This window comes from Lagenorhynchus albirostris, chromosome 3 (assembly GCF_949774975.1).
Source record: "Lagenorhynchus albirostris chromosome 3, mLagAlb1.1, whole genome shotgun sequence".
In the NCBI taxonomy this organism is placed as follows: domain Eukaryota; kingdom Metazoa; phylum Chordata; class Mammalia; order Artiodactyla; family Delphinidae; genus Lagenorhynchus; species Lagenorhynchus albirostris.
This window is the reverse complement of record NC_083097.1, coordinates 158,584,478-158,597,723: the sequence shown is the minus strand read 5'-3', so window position 1 is coordinate 158,597,723 and position 13,246 is coordinate 158,584,478. Positions and strand designations below refer to the sequence as shown.

Sequence of the window (13,246 nt, the reverse complement as noted above, 5' to 3'; positions counted from 1 at the left end):
CTTTCCCGTGTTAGGGAAGTTTTTGACTATAATCTCTTCAAATATTTTCTTGGGTCCTTTGTCTGTCTCTTCTCCTTCTGGGACCCCTATAATGTGAATGTTGTCCCAGAGGTCTCTTAGGCTGTCTTCATTTCTTTTCATTCTGTTTTCTTTATTCTGTTGCGCAGGAGTGAATTCCACCCTTCTGTCTTCCAGGTCACTTATCCGTTCTTCTGCCTCAGTTATTCCGCTATGGATTCCTTCTAGGGTAGTTTTCATTTCAGTTATTGTATTGTTCATCTCTGTTTGTTCTTTAATTTTTCTAGGTCTTTGTTAAACATTTCTTTCATCTTCTCGATCTTTGCCTCCATTCTTTTTCCGAGGTCCTGGATCATCTGCACTATCATTGTTCTGAATTATTTTTCTGGAAGGTTTCCTATCTCCACTTCTTTTAGTTGTTTTTCTGGGGTTTTATCTTGGTCCTTCATCTGGGACATAATCCTCTGCCTTTTCATCTTGTCTGTCTTTCTGTGATTGTGGTTTTCCTTCCACAGGCTGTAGGATTGTAGTTCTTCTTGTGTCTGCTGTCTGCCCTCTGGTGGTTGAGGCTATCTAAGAGGCTCGTGCAAGCTTCCTGATGGGAGGGACTGGTGATGGGTAGAGCCAGGTGTTGCTCTGGTGGGCAGAGCTCAGTAAAACTTTAATCCACTTGTCTGCTGATGGGTGGGGCTGTCCCCCCCTCCCTCCGCCCCGCTGTTGGTTGTTTGGCCTGAGGCGACCCAGCACTGGAGCCTACAGGCTCTTTGGTGGGGCTGATGGAGGACCCCGGGAGGGCTCACACCAATGAGTACTTCCCATAACTTCTGCTGCCAGTGTCCTTGTCCCGCGTGGTGAGCCACAGCCGCCCACCCCAACCTCTGCAGGAGACCCTCCAGCACTAGCAGGTAGGTCTGGTTCAGTCTCCTATGGGGTCACTGCTCCTTCCCCCTGGGTCCTAATGCACACACTTTGTATGTGCCCTTCAAGAGTGGAGTCGCTGTTTCGCCCAGTCCTGTTGAAGTTCTGCAGTCAAATCCTGCTAGCCTTCAAACTCTGATTCTCTGGGAATTCCTGTTGCTGGACCCCAGGTTGGGAAGCCTGATGTGGTGCTCAGGACCTTCACTCCAGTGGGTGGGCTTCTGTGGTATAAGTGTTCTCCAGTCTGTGAGTCGCCCACCCAGCGGTTATGGGATTTGATTTTATTGTGATTGCAGCCCTCCTACCGTCTCATTGCAGCCTCTCCTTTTGGATGTGGGCTATCTTTTTTAGTGAGTTCCAGTGTCTTCCTGTCCATGATTGTTCAGCAGTTAGTTGTGATTCCAGTGCTCTAGCAAGAGGGAGTTCTAAGTACTTTTTAATTTCCTTTGTGATCTCTTCTTTGATCCTTTGCTGTTTAAGAATGTGTTAATTTCCACACATTTGTAAATTTTCCAGCTTTCCTTCTCTTGTTGATTTCTAACTTCATTCATCTTATTGTGGTCAGAGAAGGGACTTTGTATGCTCGCTCTCTTTTTAAGCCCACTGAGGCTTAGTTTGTAGCTTAACGTATGGCTCTGTCCTGGAAAATACCCCAAGTGCACTTCAGAAGAATGTGTGTTCCATTGTCGTTGTTGGGTAGAGTGTTCTGTGTATGTCTCCCCCTGTTCTGTTCCCCACAGAATGGCCCACTGTCAGGTGGATCCGCCAAGACACAGGGGTCATCTCACTTGGAGGGAGCCCTGAACAAAAGGCTCCAGCAGCTTTATGGACCATGGGGTGGGGTTGGGGGTGGACAGGGGAGAGAGTTAGGAGTGGGAAAGTACTCCAACTGGGGAGGGGTGTCTTCAGTGTTTCCTTCGGACCGTAAAGAGGCCTTGGCAGAGGTGTCTGAAGAAAACCTCTGCCCATGGTCCCTTATGCTAAAGAGACCTGGGAATGGAAATTCTGGGCCGGGAATGCAAACACGAAAAGAGCAGGGCCAGCCAGGGGCCCCGAGTCCTTGGCTGCAGCTCCCCTCAGAGACCCCAGTGCACCCGCACCCCTCACCTCCCTACCCTACTCCCACCCCGTGAGACCTGCAGGCCTGTGGGCAGGCCTGAAAAATCACACATACGCCCTTAACAGGGAGCTGGGCTCCGCAGGAGTATATGGGACAAGGATGCCAGGCCAGGAAGTGTGGGTGTCCCCCACAGGCAGGCATTCCTTGGCTTGTGGCTGCATCACTCCAGTCTCTGCCTCCATCTTCGCCTGGCCTTCTTCTCTCTGTGTCTGAATTTCCCTCCTCTTCTAAGGACACCTGTCATTGGATTAGGGCCCACTCTACTCCAGTGTGGCTTCATCTTAACTAGTGGCGTCTGCAAAGACGCTATTTCCAAATAATGTCCCATTCACAGGTTACCAGGGGTTAGGGCTTGGACATGTCTTTCTGGGAGACACACAAGCATGCTCTAAGTGACCAGTCCCCTTGATTCAGTGTCTTTCTCCCCTAAACTGGGCAGAGCACACACTGCCAGAGTTTGCCTCTCTGGACCCATGTTTTGAATGGTCCTGTGATCACAGCTGTCGTGAGAGACATTCATGTTTCCGATTAGGGCGAGTCAGGGCCGAGGGATGACTTTCTCCTGTCACACGCTGTGGGGTGCCTTGAATGCTTATTTCCAAGCTGCCGGGGCAGTTGCGGGGGGCACCACCCTGGGGCCCAAGGCCATACGGCTGGACTCCTCTGTTCCCACCTGGCCGCTTGCGGCACGGCCGTGGAGAAGAGCACACGCTTGTCCGTCTTTCCGCAGTGATCCATCAGGCGAGGACACACTCAGCGTGCAGGTCCCCGACTCCATCACCAGCTGGGTGGGTGAGGCAGTGGGTCTGTCTGCCGAGAGGGGCCTGGGCATTGCGGAGTCCACTCTGCTGAAGACCTTCAAGCCCTTCTTTGTCGACTTCACCCTGCCCCCCAACGTCGTCCGCGGGGAGCAGGCCAAAATCCCGCTCAGCATCTACAACTACATGGACACCTGCGTCGAGGTACCGAACCCGCCCTCCATACACAGCCTTTCCCATTATGGGGGAGAGGGGTGGCCTCCTTAATGGCAGGAAGCAGAGGGAGGTGGGGTCATCCTGGGGGGAGGGGTTGGAGGGGCACAGCACCTGGGATGTGGGGCAGGCAGGGCGGCATGGGGTCATCCTGGAGGGCCGTGTGGGACAGCATCTGTGGAGTCAGCTTCTCCTTCACCAGCTGTCTACACCCGGGCAGGTTGGGGGTGGGAGTGTGTGCATGGCGGGGTTAGAGGGTGACGGATGTGACGGAGCAACTGCGACTGTCGTTGACTCCTGACCCTGCAGGGGTGTGGGAGGGTGAGTATCATATGGAACGGCATGGAGTCAGGTGATCTCGGAGAGACACCAGCAAGCGGTCTTGAAGCAGGGTCTTAGTTCTCTGCCCAGGAATTGGACCTGGGTAGCCTGGATGAAAACCAGGAATCCTAGCCACTGGACCACCAGGGGCCAGAGGCTAGAAGCAAAGTTTCCCTGGCTCTTGCTCTGTTTGAAAAATGAATTTCTCAAAGAGGCAAAACCTGCATAAACAGGTGAAGTTTATGATGAGAGACACAGCACAGCAAGTGGGAGAACACACAGAGAGAGTGTTGTTTATTTAAGACAGAAGCAAGGCAGAAGTACACACCCAGAGAGGAAGGGTGTGGGCATCCTCCCTAATGAGAAGGAGTGCAGTAAAGGGGCGGTTAAATCGTTTCTACAGGGCAGTTCTTCCCGGCCTTTGTTTACCTTCGGCCAGTCGTCAGCACCTTCTCTTCCCACATCTGACCTGCCCTAGGACCCGCTCCAACATGCTTGCGTATCTTTTTGCCAAGATGGATTCTAGCACAGAGGCCTGTGGGAGGTTTGGCATCACCTATTGTGGGGTGGCGCCCCCTCCTTTTTGACCCCCTAGGAGCCTTTCTGCGCATGTGTAGTCAGGGAGGTCTCCTTGGTCTCAGGAGTGGTCATCTTATCTCTTTACTCCAGCAGAGCTCAGCTCCTGCCTTTAACTTTGGCCTTGGAGTGTCTAGGGAAAAAAAGCTCCAATTTTACTCCACTTGGCAAACACCAGCTGTCCAGCCCAGGGGCCCCTCTACCTCCTACCTCAAATCCCCCCTGAGAGACGTGAACCCCAAGAAATCTTTACTGGGAGGATAAAGGGCGACAGAGTCTGCCTTCTGTAGCTTCTTCAGGCTGGCAAGGGGCTGGTAGACCCGACCTAGCTGGGGTCACAGAGCTGTCGCCTCATCTCATCAAGGGACCCCAGGGTGACTTCTCTTGTTATCTCTGTGTCCAGATTTCCTCTGAGAAGAGTCCCTGTTTTATTGGATTAGGGTCTACCCTAATGACCTCATTGGAACTTGATGACGTCTGCAGAGACCGTAGTTCCAAATGAGGTCACGTTTATAGGTACGGGGTGGGGGGGTGTTAGGATTTCAACATATCTTCCTGGGAGGCACAATTCAACCGGTAACAGCTACCCCAAGGAGGTGGGCTTGGGGGTTTCAGACCCTCATGAGGAGGAGGGATGGCAGGCAATGTGGAGGGAGCCGCGAGGACCAGGGTCAGGTGGGGGCAGGATAGGGAAGGGGTGTTTGGGGCCTGAGCATGAGTGCGGCTGCAGGAGGGCAGGGGCACCCTCCTCCCCTGCCTTTGTAATCCTTTTGCGCCATCTCAGACTGGATGTCAGCTGGGGGGTGGCAGGAAGAGAGAGGAGGTGGGCTCCCAGAGTTAGGGGCAGCCCTCAGGAGTGGGAGCTGGGAGCCGAGGCTGCAAATGGAGGAGTGAGTGGGGTGCAGGGCCAGGGGTCTAGCTGGGAGCAAGCCTGCTTTCCACAGCTTGGCCTGGAGGTCAGGCTACAGGTCTCAGCCTCACCCCAGCCAGCCGGGGGGAGCCTGCTAACCTTGTCCTGGCCCTGCCCATGTGTGTGCGCCCGCCCCCCCCCCAAGGCTGCTGGTACATTCCCCACCAAGGGCAGAGATGGGAGGGGCAGCCCCAGGCCAAAGACACTGGAAACCAAGAGATTTTATCCACCCCCTGCCCAGATTTCTGGCTTTTCTTGAAAAGCAAGCCCTTCTGGCCAGGGAGTGATTGGAATTTGCCACCTGAAGGGCAGCGAGGCTGCTGGGGGTGGAGGTCCTGAGTGGAGGTGGCGGATCCCCCGCGGCACAGCTGTAGTCCCAGCGCATACCTGTCTCAGCATCCCCCAGACGACCCTTTGGACTTCAGCTTGCTGTTTCCATTCACCAGCCCACTCTGTCTCAGTTTCCTTATCTGGGTGTGAGAGATCTACCCTCACCCCCTGTCCCCTCCCCTATGTCTGTGATCATTTCTGAGCCTGGCCCAGAGTGGAGACAGCAGTGTTCCGAGTCTCTGAGTCTCAGCTCAGAGGCTGACCTTGAGCTTCCATGAAATCATTTACTCCCTTTTTCCTTTGCAAATTCTATATCTCTGCCGACTGATTACATCTACCCAAGAACGTGTTGTTCAGAATGCCGTATGTTGGCCCTGAGGCCAGTAAAGGACCCCTCCCATTGCCTTCTGCCTGGCACAGTCCAGGTTTGAGGCTGGTATTTGCTTTTGACTCCCCGATGCTTATTTGAGCCGCACGTAATGTACCGTCACACAGGAACTTCTGTCTTGGGTCTTTAATGAAAAGAAAATTCCAAGTGAAACAAAAAGGGGTCAGTGCAAGTCTGGAATAGAAATGAAACACCCAGAGGCCACCAGAAAGGAATTCCTGTGTGTAAGATGTGAGTGATTCGAATTCGTTCACTCAAAAGCTATCGCCCGATACCTGATGCATGCCAGGCTCTGTGTGGGAATCTGAAGACCCCAATGCTCAGGACGTGGGGTCTGCCTGAGCTCACCTGGAGCTCTGATGCCACTAACTCGGTGTTCTTGGGCACGCATCTCTGTGCCCAGTGCCGGGTGGATGATTTTAACTGTATCATTAGCAAGTGCCCACGTGGGCTGAGGAAGGAGGGGCTGTGATGGAATCATTCCCGCTTGGGAAGCTCAGAGAGGCATCATCGTATGTTCAAGGTCCCCCAGGGAGTGAGGGGCAGACCTGTGTTAGAATTAGGTATCGGGAATTGCCCAGCCGTCCAGTGGTTAGGATTCTGCGCTTCCACTGCAGGGGGCAGAGGTTTCATTCCTGGTTGGAGAGCTAAGATCCCGCAAGCCGTGCCACACAGTGCGGCCAGAAAAAAAAAAAAAAGAATTAAGTGTCTACAGGAAGCCAGGGAAGCCCTGAGGAGGGGTGGCTTCTCTGAACGCCGAAGTCTTTGGGCGATGCTTAAGCTGGGCACCAGCCCTGGAAGGGCATTCCTGGAAGAGGGAATAGTATATGCAAGGGACAGGCAGGAGGCAGCTTGGCCTGTCCCAGAAACTGACCGTGCCACAGTCTGGCTGGGCTTTAGGGTCTGGTTGGAAGAGCAGGAGAGAAGGGGGACGCTTGTGCAGTAATCTGAGTGAGAGCCACTGAGTGAGAACCACGGCAGTGGCCACGCGGTGGCCTGGAGGGGGCCAAGGAGGACATGTGAGGGGCTCAGGGCAGTCAGCTGGGATAAAGGTGCCCCCAAACCCAGAACCTTTATCATTCATGCTTTTTATGTAGCTTATGGCTAGGAGGAATAGGACCCTAATTTCAGAAAGCCAGAATAAATGTAGGGTGGTCCCTAATCACAGGGTGGCCCCCATGGGAGGCTCCCTCCTGAACTGCAGGCAGGCCCCCCAGGTGCCCATTTCAGCTCCTAGCAAGCACTGGTGGTTGGCTTGTCAGCGGGAAGAAGGAAGCCCTGCCGGGCAGCAGGTGTGTCCAGGGATCACCACACGTCAATTTCAGGAACCGCCCTCCCCGCCCCCCCGCCCCCCCACCTCCATGTGCTATTCCTGAGGTTCCAGGAAAACAGGCACATCCAGACCCCTCAGCCTAGACAGCGGGTTCCATCCAGCACGTGGAAAATGTATCTCACTGATGCTTGACGCTTGAATTTCTTCTTTCCTCCCTGGAAGAACTTTCTAGAAGAATGCTGTCTCGAGGGGAATGGGGGAGTCCCCAAAGCACCCTGCACCAACCGTTCTCATTCAGGTTCTACTGGGCCTGCCCTTGGGCAGGATTCCGACACTGTCACACTTGCCACTGTAAAGCTTCCTTGTGCACACCTGCGTGTGTGTGTGACTCAGGCACGTGAAGCCTCTGAGGCCCAGGGGTCGCTCTTGTCTGTTCAGACCTGTTTCTTGAGCTCCTAGCAGGGCTCCTGAACCCACCAGGTGCTGCATATGTGCTGGTTGGACAAATGCATGGGGAGCAAAGAGCCTGTTGTAGATGGAGGGTTATAAACACACACACACGTACACAACATGCACGTGGAGACATGGTGTGCACAAGCACACGTGTAGAGAACCATGCTTGCACATGTGTGCAGACACTTGCCTTCACTCGCGTGCACTCACACATCGTGTAATGCTACGCCTACACACATAGGTGTGCATACAGAGATGCGTGCATGCACAGCACACACATGACACACACGTGTGCACACCTGAACTCTATTATGACTCGGTGGACCTCAGTGGTTGGAGAGAGGGTCAGATGAAGTTCCCTGCGGGGCCTGCATATGGAGTGGCCCCTCTTATCCCATGCTTGGCCAGAGAGACAGCCCTTGAATTGACCTTGGTCCCAAGGGAGAGCTGGACCAGTGAGGGTTCAGGGGGCTGAGGGAAGGAGGGGGCTCCCAGCAGGACAATGGTAAGTAGTTTGTTCTGATCAGAAATGGAAAGAGAGCCTCCCAAAGAGAGCGTGGCTTTGGGGGAAAGGCTGCCAGGGTGGACGGAGTGCAGTGGGCAGTGGGGTGTGCTGGGAGGGCACACAGATTCCGGGCACCATGGTTCTTGCCACACTCTCCAGGTCTACGTGAAGATCTCAGTTCCCAAGGGCATCCAATTTGTCGGACATCCTGGCAAACGCCATCTGACCAAGAAGACGTGTGTGGTCCCCGGGGAGATGGAACCCTCCTGGGTGGTTCTGTCCTTTGGCGACCTGGGTCTCAGCAACATCACAGGTGAGGGTCATGTGCTTCTTTGGGCAACTCCACTCTCCAGGCCGCCAAGGGGTTCAGGTGCAGAGTCCAGGCACGGGTGAAGGGTCAGCGGGGCAGAAGATGAGATCAAGGGGCAAGACAGCTGCTGGGGATGCAGGCCAGAGGGAATGATCAGGAGGTAGGGGGCCTCATCTGGGGGAAGACAGTCTCTTAAGATGCCAAACCGAGGTAGCACACACATGCACGCACACTTGCACACATGCGTACATATGCATGCACACACATCCAGCCTACACCGTGCACACACGCGCATATGCACACACACACACGTATGTGTGCATGCACACCTGGGAAGCCTGGGACAAGGGTGGGGTGTAGAACAGCGCCGGATAGGGACCTGTTCTGAGAGCCAGCACCGAGTACTCAAATCTCCGCAGCCAAAGCCCTGGCTTACAGAGAAACGAGCTGCTGCCGGGATGGGAAGTCGATCAGAACCCTGGAGGAGAATTACGCTGACAGGAGGGTCCCCATTGGGAGGGATCACATCCGGCGCGGTGTGATGGTTGAGGTAAGCCTATGTCCTCACTCGAGGCACTTGGCCAGGGCCTGATTACCTCAACAGTGAGGCTGGGGCCGGAGAGTGTGGTCCCTTCCCAAGCCAGGGCCAGGGCAGCCCCCATGAGTCCTGCTTTGGGGCTTGGGGCAGGTGACGGGGCTGCCTTGCTGGAGGACTGCGGCATCCATCTGCTCTCCAAGGAGCAGAGCAGGCTTTGGTGAAGTGATTTTGGACTCACGCGGGCTGCAGGGAAGTGTCCTCCTGACCCCCGGCTTGATCACCCTGGAGGGTGGTGTGCCTCTGTCTCCTGGCTGTCCGTTTGTCAACAGGCAATTGTAGGGCCTGTGACCCATCATTCAGAGGGTTGTCCTTGGAATGGCCGTGTGGGAAGGACACGGAGCCTCCAGCTGGGGCGCCCAGACCACCGCGCCCACCCCCACCCCCCTGCCCTCCACCCCCACCTCCGCCCCCTGACCCATCCCCGAGCTGTGAATCTGGGATCTGCCACTTACGCATGGGGCTCAGCGAGTGTCTTGTTATTCCGACTCTGCTCTGTAAGACTGGGAGGCTCACGCTCACCCCATAGCATGGGGGAGGTTGGAGAATGCACACGGCGCTTCACAGTGCTGGGCTTGTAGCAGCAGCAATGCCCCATCTTTTTTGGGCTGCTCAGATGTATCAGAGCCCAGAGCTGTGGAGAGACTCCTGTTTAGTGCTGCATGGAGAGCACACAGCAGCCCCACGGAATCTCCTCACAGTGGCCCCGAGTCTCTGCCCCTCCCCAGTAGCCCAGCTGCAAACAGCTGCCCTCCCTCCTGGCTGCAGTCCTGGTGGAGCTGAGCACAAATGGTTCCCATCAGCGCCTGGAGTCACACACGCGCTGGGCGGAACTCCTGGAGGTGGATGGGTTACTGCTGCCGCTTTGTTGACACGACGTGATGGAGTCCTCCGAGTGTGTCATCAGATGAGGCACGCGATCTCTGTGAGCCAGCAGGATAGGATGGCCTCAACAGGAAATGCAGAGACCCCTGGTGACCCTTTGCACAGCCTGAGCACGCTCCCTGGACCACAGCCTGCCCTACCTCAGTCCAAGGAGGCAGCGAGTCCCCCAGTGCGGCCAGCCTGATCTGGAGGCCTGGAGCTCTTGTCTTCTTCCTCTGCAGGAGGAATTTCTAGATGCACAGAGAAGGATTCTCTTATCCTCAAGCCTTTCCTCCCTTTCATGCTGTTCAGCAGTGTCCTCTGTCTGCAGCATCCACTGGTCCAGCTCTGTACAGACAGCACTGGAGGACAGGAGGTATGAGTTAGGCATCAGAAGACTTGAAATGTCAATGCAAAAAAATGAAGCATGAATTAGAAAAATGGATTTATGAAATAGGAGGCACTGGGTGCACGGCTTCTCCCATCTCATCCCACCACAGAGCTCTGAGCACATGGGTCGCTCGCTCCATCAGTTATACGATGGACCCTCCCAAGACACCACGTGCCACCTGCTGGGCAGGAGTCTGAATACAACAGAAAGGCCATTCCTGAGAGACACGTGGTGGGGAAGCAGGTGATGGCCGAGCTGTCGTGGGTGTGTATCAGGAGGAGGGGCGGCGAACGCCATCCCTCCTGGATCCCCAGCTGGCCCAGGGGATTGTGACCTTTTGCATTTCTGCTGGAAGGCTGAGAGCCTTCCATCACCCCACCGTGTCTCAGTGGAGTTCACAGGATCAAAGAGGAGGCCGACATAATTCAGACCCATGAGGGGAGCCTGGCGGGCATCACAGGAGTGAGAGGAAGTCTGCCTTCTTGGCTTGGGGTGGGCTGTGGAGTGAGAGCCCTGGATTCAAACATGAAACTGCTGGACGGTTAAATGAGAGTGTGTGGAAGACATCTCTTGATGCCTGGCCTGAGTGCTAAAGAAAAGTGGTCTGTGGTCATCCAGGCATTTATAATGGTCAACTGGGGGAACCTGGACATAAACCAGGGACGCTCTTTCCGATTTAGGATATGTCCATCAGCTGATGAATGGATAAATGTGGTGCGAGGGGATCCGGTTACCCAATACCACGGAATATTACTCAGTCCTAAAAAGGACTGAAGCGCTGATTCATGCAACAGCGTAGATGAACCTTGAAAACGTTATGCTGAGTGAAGGAAGCCAGACACACAAGGCCACGTAGTGTATGAGCCTGTTTATATGAAATGTCCGGAATAGATAAATCCATAGAACAGACAAGAGTGAAGCCCCGATCTGTGCTACAAGGTTGTAGAAAAGTCTTGCCAGAGGTAATAATGACATCATGCAGTGACCATGTTTTGGAACCTGGTCAGGAGCTGCCTTGAGCACAGAGGCGAAGGAGATTGGAACCCAGGATCAGCTAAAAGCCAGGGCAGCGTGGAGGAGAGAGGCTGGCACCAGGGTCCCCTCTGAGTTGAGCCAGAAAAGAAGACAGGGTGGCGTGGCCACGAGCGGCCCCATGGGCTGCTTCAGAGGCTATGCTGGGGGTGGGGGTGTGTCCAGGAGGCCCTGGATGGTCAGCCGGAGCCAGAGAAATGCTCAGCAGCAGCAGAAGGGCTCAGATTCTGTCTCTGGGTTTGCTTGTTCTGGACGTTTCATATAAATGGAACCATACACTCTGTGGCCTTTCCTGTCTGGCTTCTTTCACTTAGCATGATGTTTTTGAGGTCCACGTACATCGTAGCACGTGTCAGTGCTCCATCCCTTTTCACGGTTGTATAATGTTCCATTGTATGCATGGGCCACATTTTGTTTATCCATTCATCCATTGATAGACACCTGAGTCACGAATCATTTTTATGACTGTATAGCTATCATGGGCTTACAGTGGCCAGGCCCTGTCCAGTGACTCAGCCCCTTTTCCAACAAGGGGCTGAGCTGATAGACCGGGGAGGGGGTTGCTGAAGTCCAAGCGAAATCTCGGGGGCTCACCCTGGAGCCTGTGGCTGAGCAGATGGCCTGTGGGCTCCATGTCAGGCCTTCTGGGTGTGAGATGACAATGCGGCTGCTGGACAGCTCAGCATCAACCACGGGTGATTTTGCTAAAGGTTTGCTAGTGAGGTGTGCAGTGTGGGTGTCAGGTTGTGGCTTGCGTGGGTGAGGCAGGACCCCGGTGCAGGCCCCTGGGCGTGGCCCCGGGATGATAGCAGGAAGTGGACATGATCCAGACAGGTGCCTCCCGGACTCATCAGTACAGACCCAGGATGGATGACGCCCATCTTTGCAGCTTCAACAGAGGACTGGGGGTGGGGGTGGGGGGAAGAGGGGGATGAGAAACGCTAACAAGAGCTGACTGTTGAGTAGCACTGAAAAGATGCCAGGCTCTGTCTGAAATACACCTAACCCTCACGTCGCGGTGAGGTCGGCGCCTTCATCACCCCCATCTTAGAGATGACAAATAGAGGTCCAGAGAGGTTAAGTGAGTGGCCCTCGGTCACCCAGCAAGGAGTGGGTGTATTAGTCAGGGTGCTGCGGATAAACAGAGCCAATAGGACATATACATTTCTCTAGGAAGAGATTTATTATAAGCAATTGGCTTACGCGATCATGGAGGCTGAGAAGTCCCCATGGAGGCTGAGAAGTCTGCCATCTGTGAGTCTGAAGGTCAGAAGCAACGAGGGCAGAGAAGATTGATGCCCCAACTCAAGCAGTCTGGCAGAGAGAGAATTCATCCTTCCTCTGCCTGTTGTTGTATTTGGGCCCTCAGTGGAGTGTTTGGGGGCCACCACGTTGGGGAGGGGCCATCTACATCCCTGTCCACCAATTCAAATGCTGACTCCTTTAAGACAAGTCCTCACAGGGATGCCCAGAAGTAACATTTGGCCAGATGTTTAGGCATGCCCTGGCTTACACAAGTTGGCAGATAAAATGATCCTCACAGTAGGAGGAGCTGGGACCCCAGGAGGCTGCCTGGCTGCAGTGGCCAAGCATTAACCGTCTGAGGTCTGACCTCAGGTGGCCCCAGCTCACCGATTTGCTGATGGCGCTAAAAGAGATCTGGAAAAGCGAGAGCCCCACAGGGGCCGTTCCGGTCAGACGAAAGCCCACAAGGTGTATCGGGTTAAATTCCCAGTGCTCCCTTTTAAGAGAACAAGCCAGGACTTCCCTGGCAGTACAGTGGTTAAGACTCCACGCTTCCACTGCAGGGGGCACAGGTTCGATCCCTGGTCAGGGGAAGTTCCTCATGCCGCGTGGTGTGGCCAAAAATAGATAAATTTTAAAAATAAATAAGAGAACAAGCCAGCTGCCTTCTATTATTTGGGGGACGTTGTGGAAGGGGTGGAAGCAGGAGCATGATGGACAGGAGACAAGGGATGCATCGGACAGTGGGACAGAGACCCCGTCCTTGACAGACCTGGGTGCCCCCTTCTCAGTGCTCTTGGACATTGGATGGGGCCTCAGATCCTGGCAGCCTTCGAGTCATAGTGTTCTCTGCCCACAGGGAGCAGCTGGGCTTGGAGCTGGGCCAAAGGGGTGGCTGGGAGGGTAGGATGGGGGTGTGAGAAGCATGATAAGTCCAGGAGCGGTTGGTGAGTTTGTTTGACTAGAGCCCAGAGAAGGGGAAGTGAGCCTCATTTTCCCTATCTGAGCATGGGAGGTAGGTGACCT

At 54.6% G+C, this 13,246-nt stretch overlaps 1 protein-coding gene across 7 annotated transcripts in view; it reads left to right on the top strand.

Annotated features, from left to right (window-relative positions):
• CPAMD8 (C3 and PZP like alpha-2-macroglobulin domain containing 8) overlaps positions 1-13,246 on the top strand; it is a 99,284-nt gene that overhangs the window by 49,242 nt on the left and 36,796 nt on the right. For 6 of the 7 annotated variants that reach the window (XR_009539744.1, XR_009539743.1, XM_060144664.1 and 3 more), the window contains 3 exons: positions 2,787-3,018; positions 7,943-8,096; positions 8,513-8,643. Coding sequence is in view for 5 of the 7 variants with exons in the window: in XM_060144664.1 (XP_060000647.1) it covers positions 2,787-3,018; positions 7,943-8,096; positions 8,513-8,643 (517 nt within the window). In the remaining 2 variants the exon portion in view is untranslated. The remainder of the gene's footprint in view (positions 1-2,786; positions 3,019-7,942; positions 8,097-8,512; positions 8,644-13,246) is intronic. The other variant, XM_060144663.1, reaches the window with a different exon arrangement.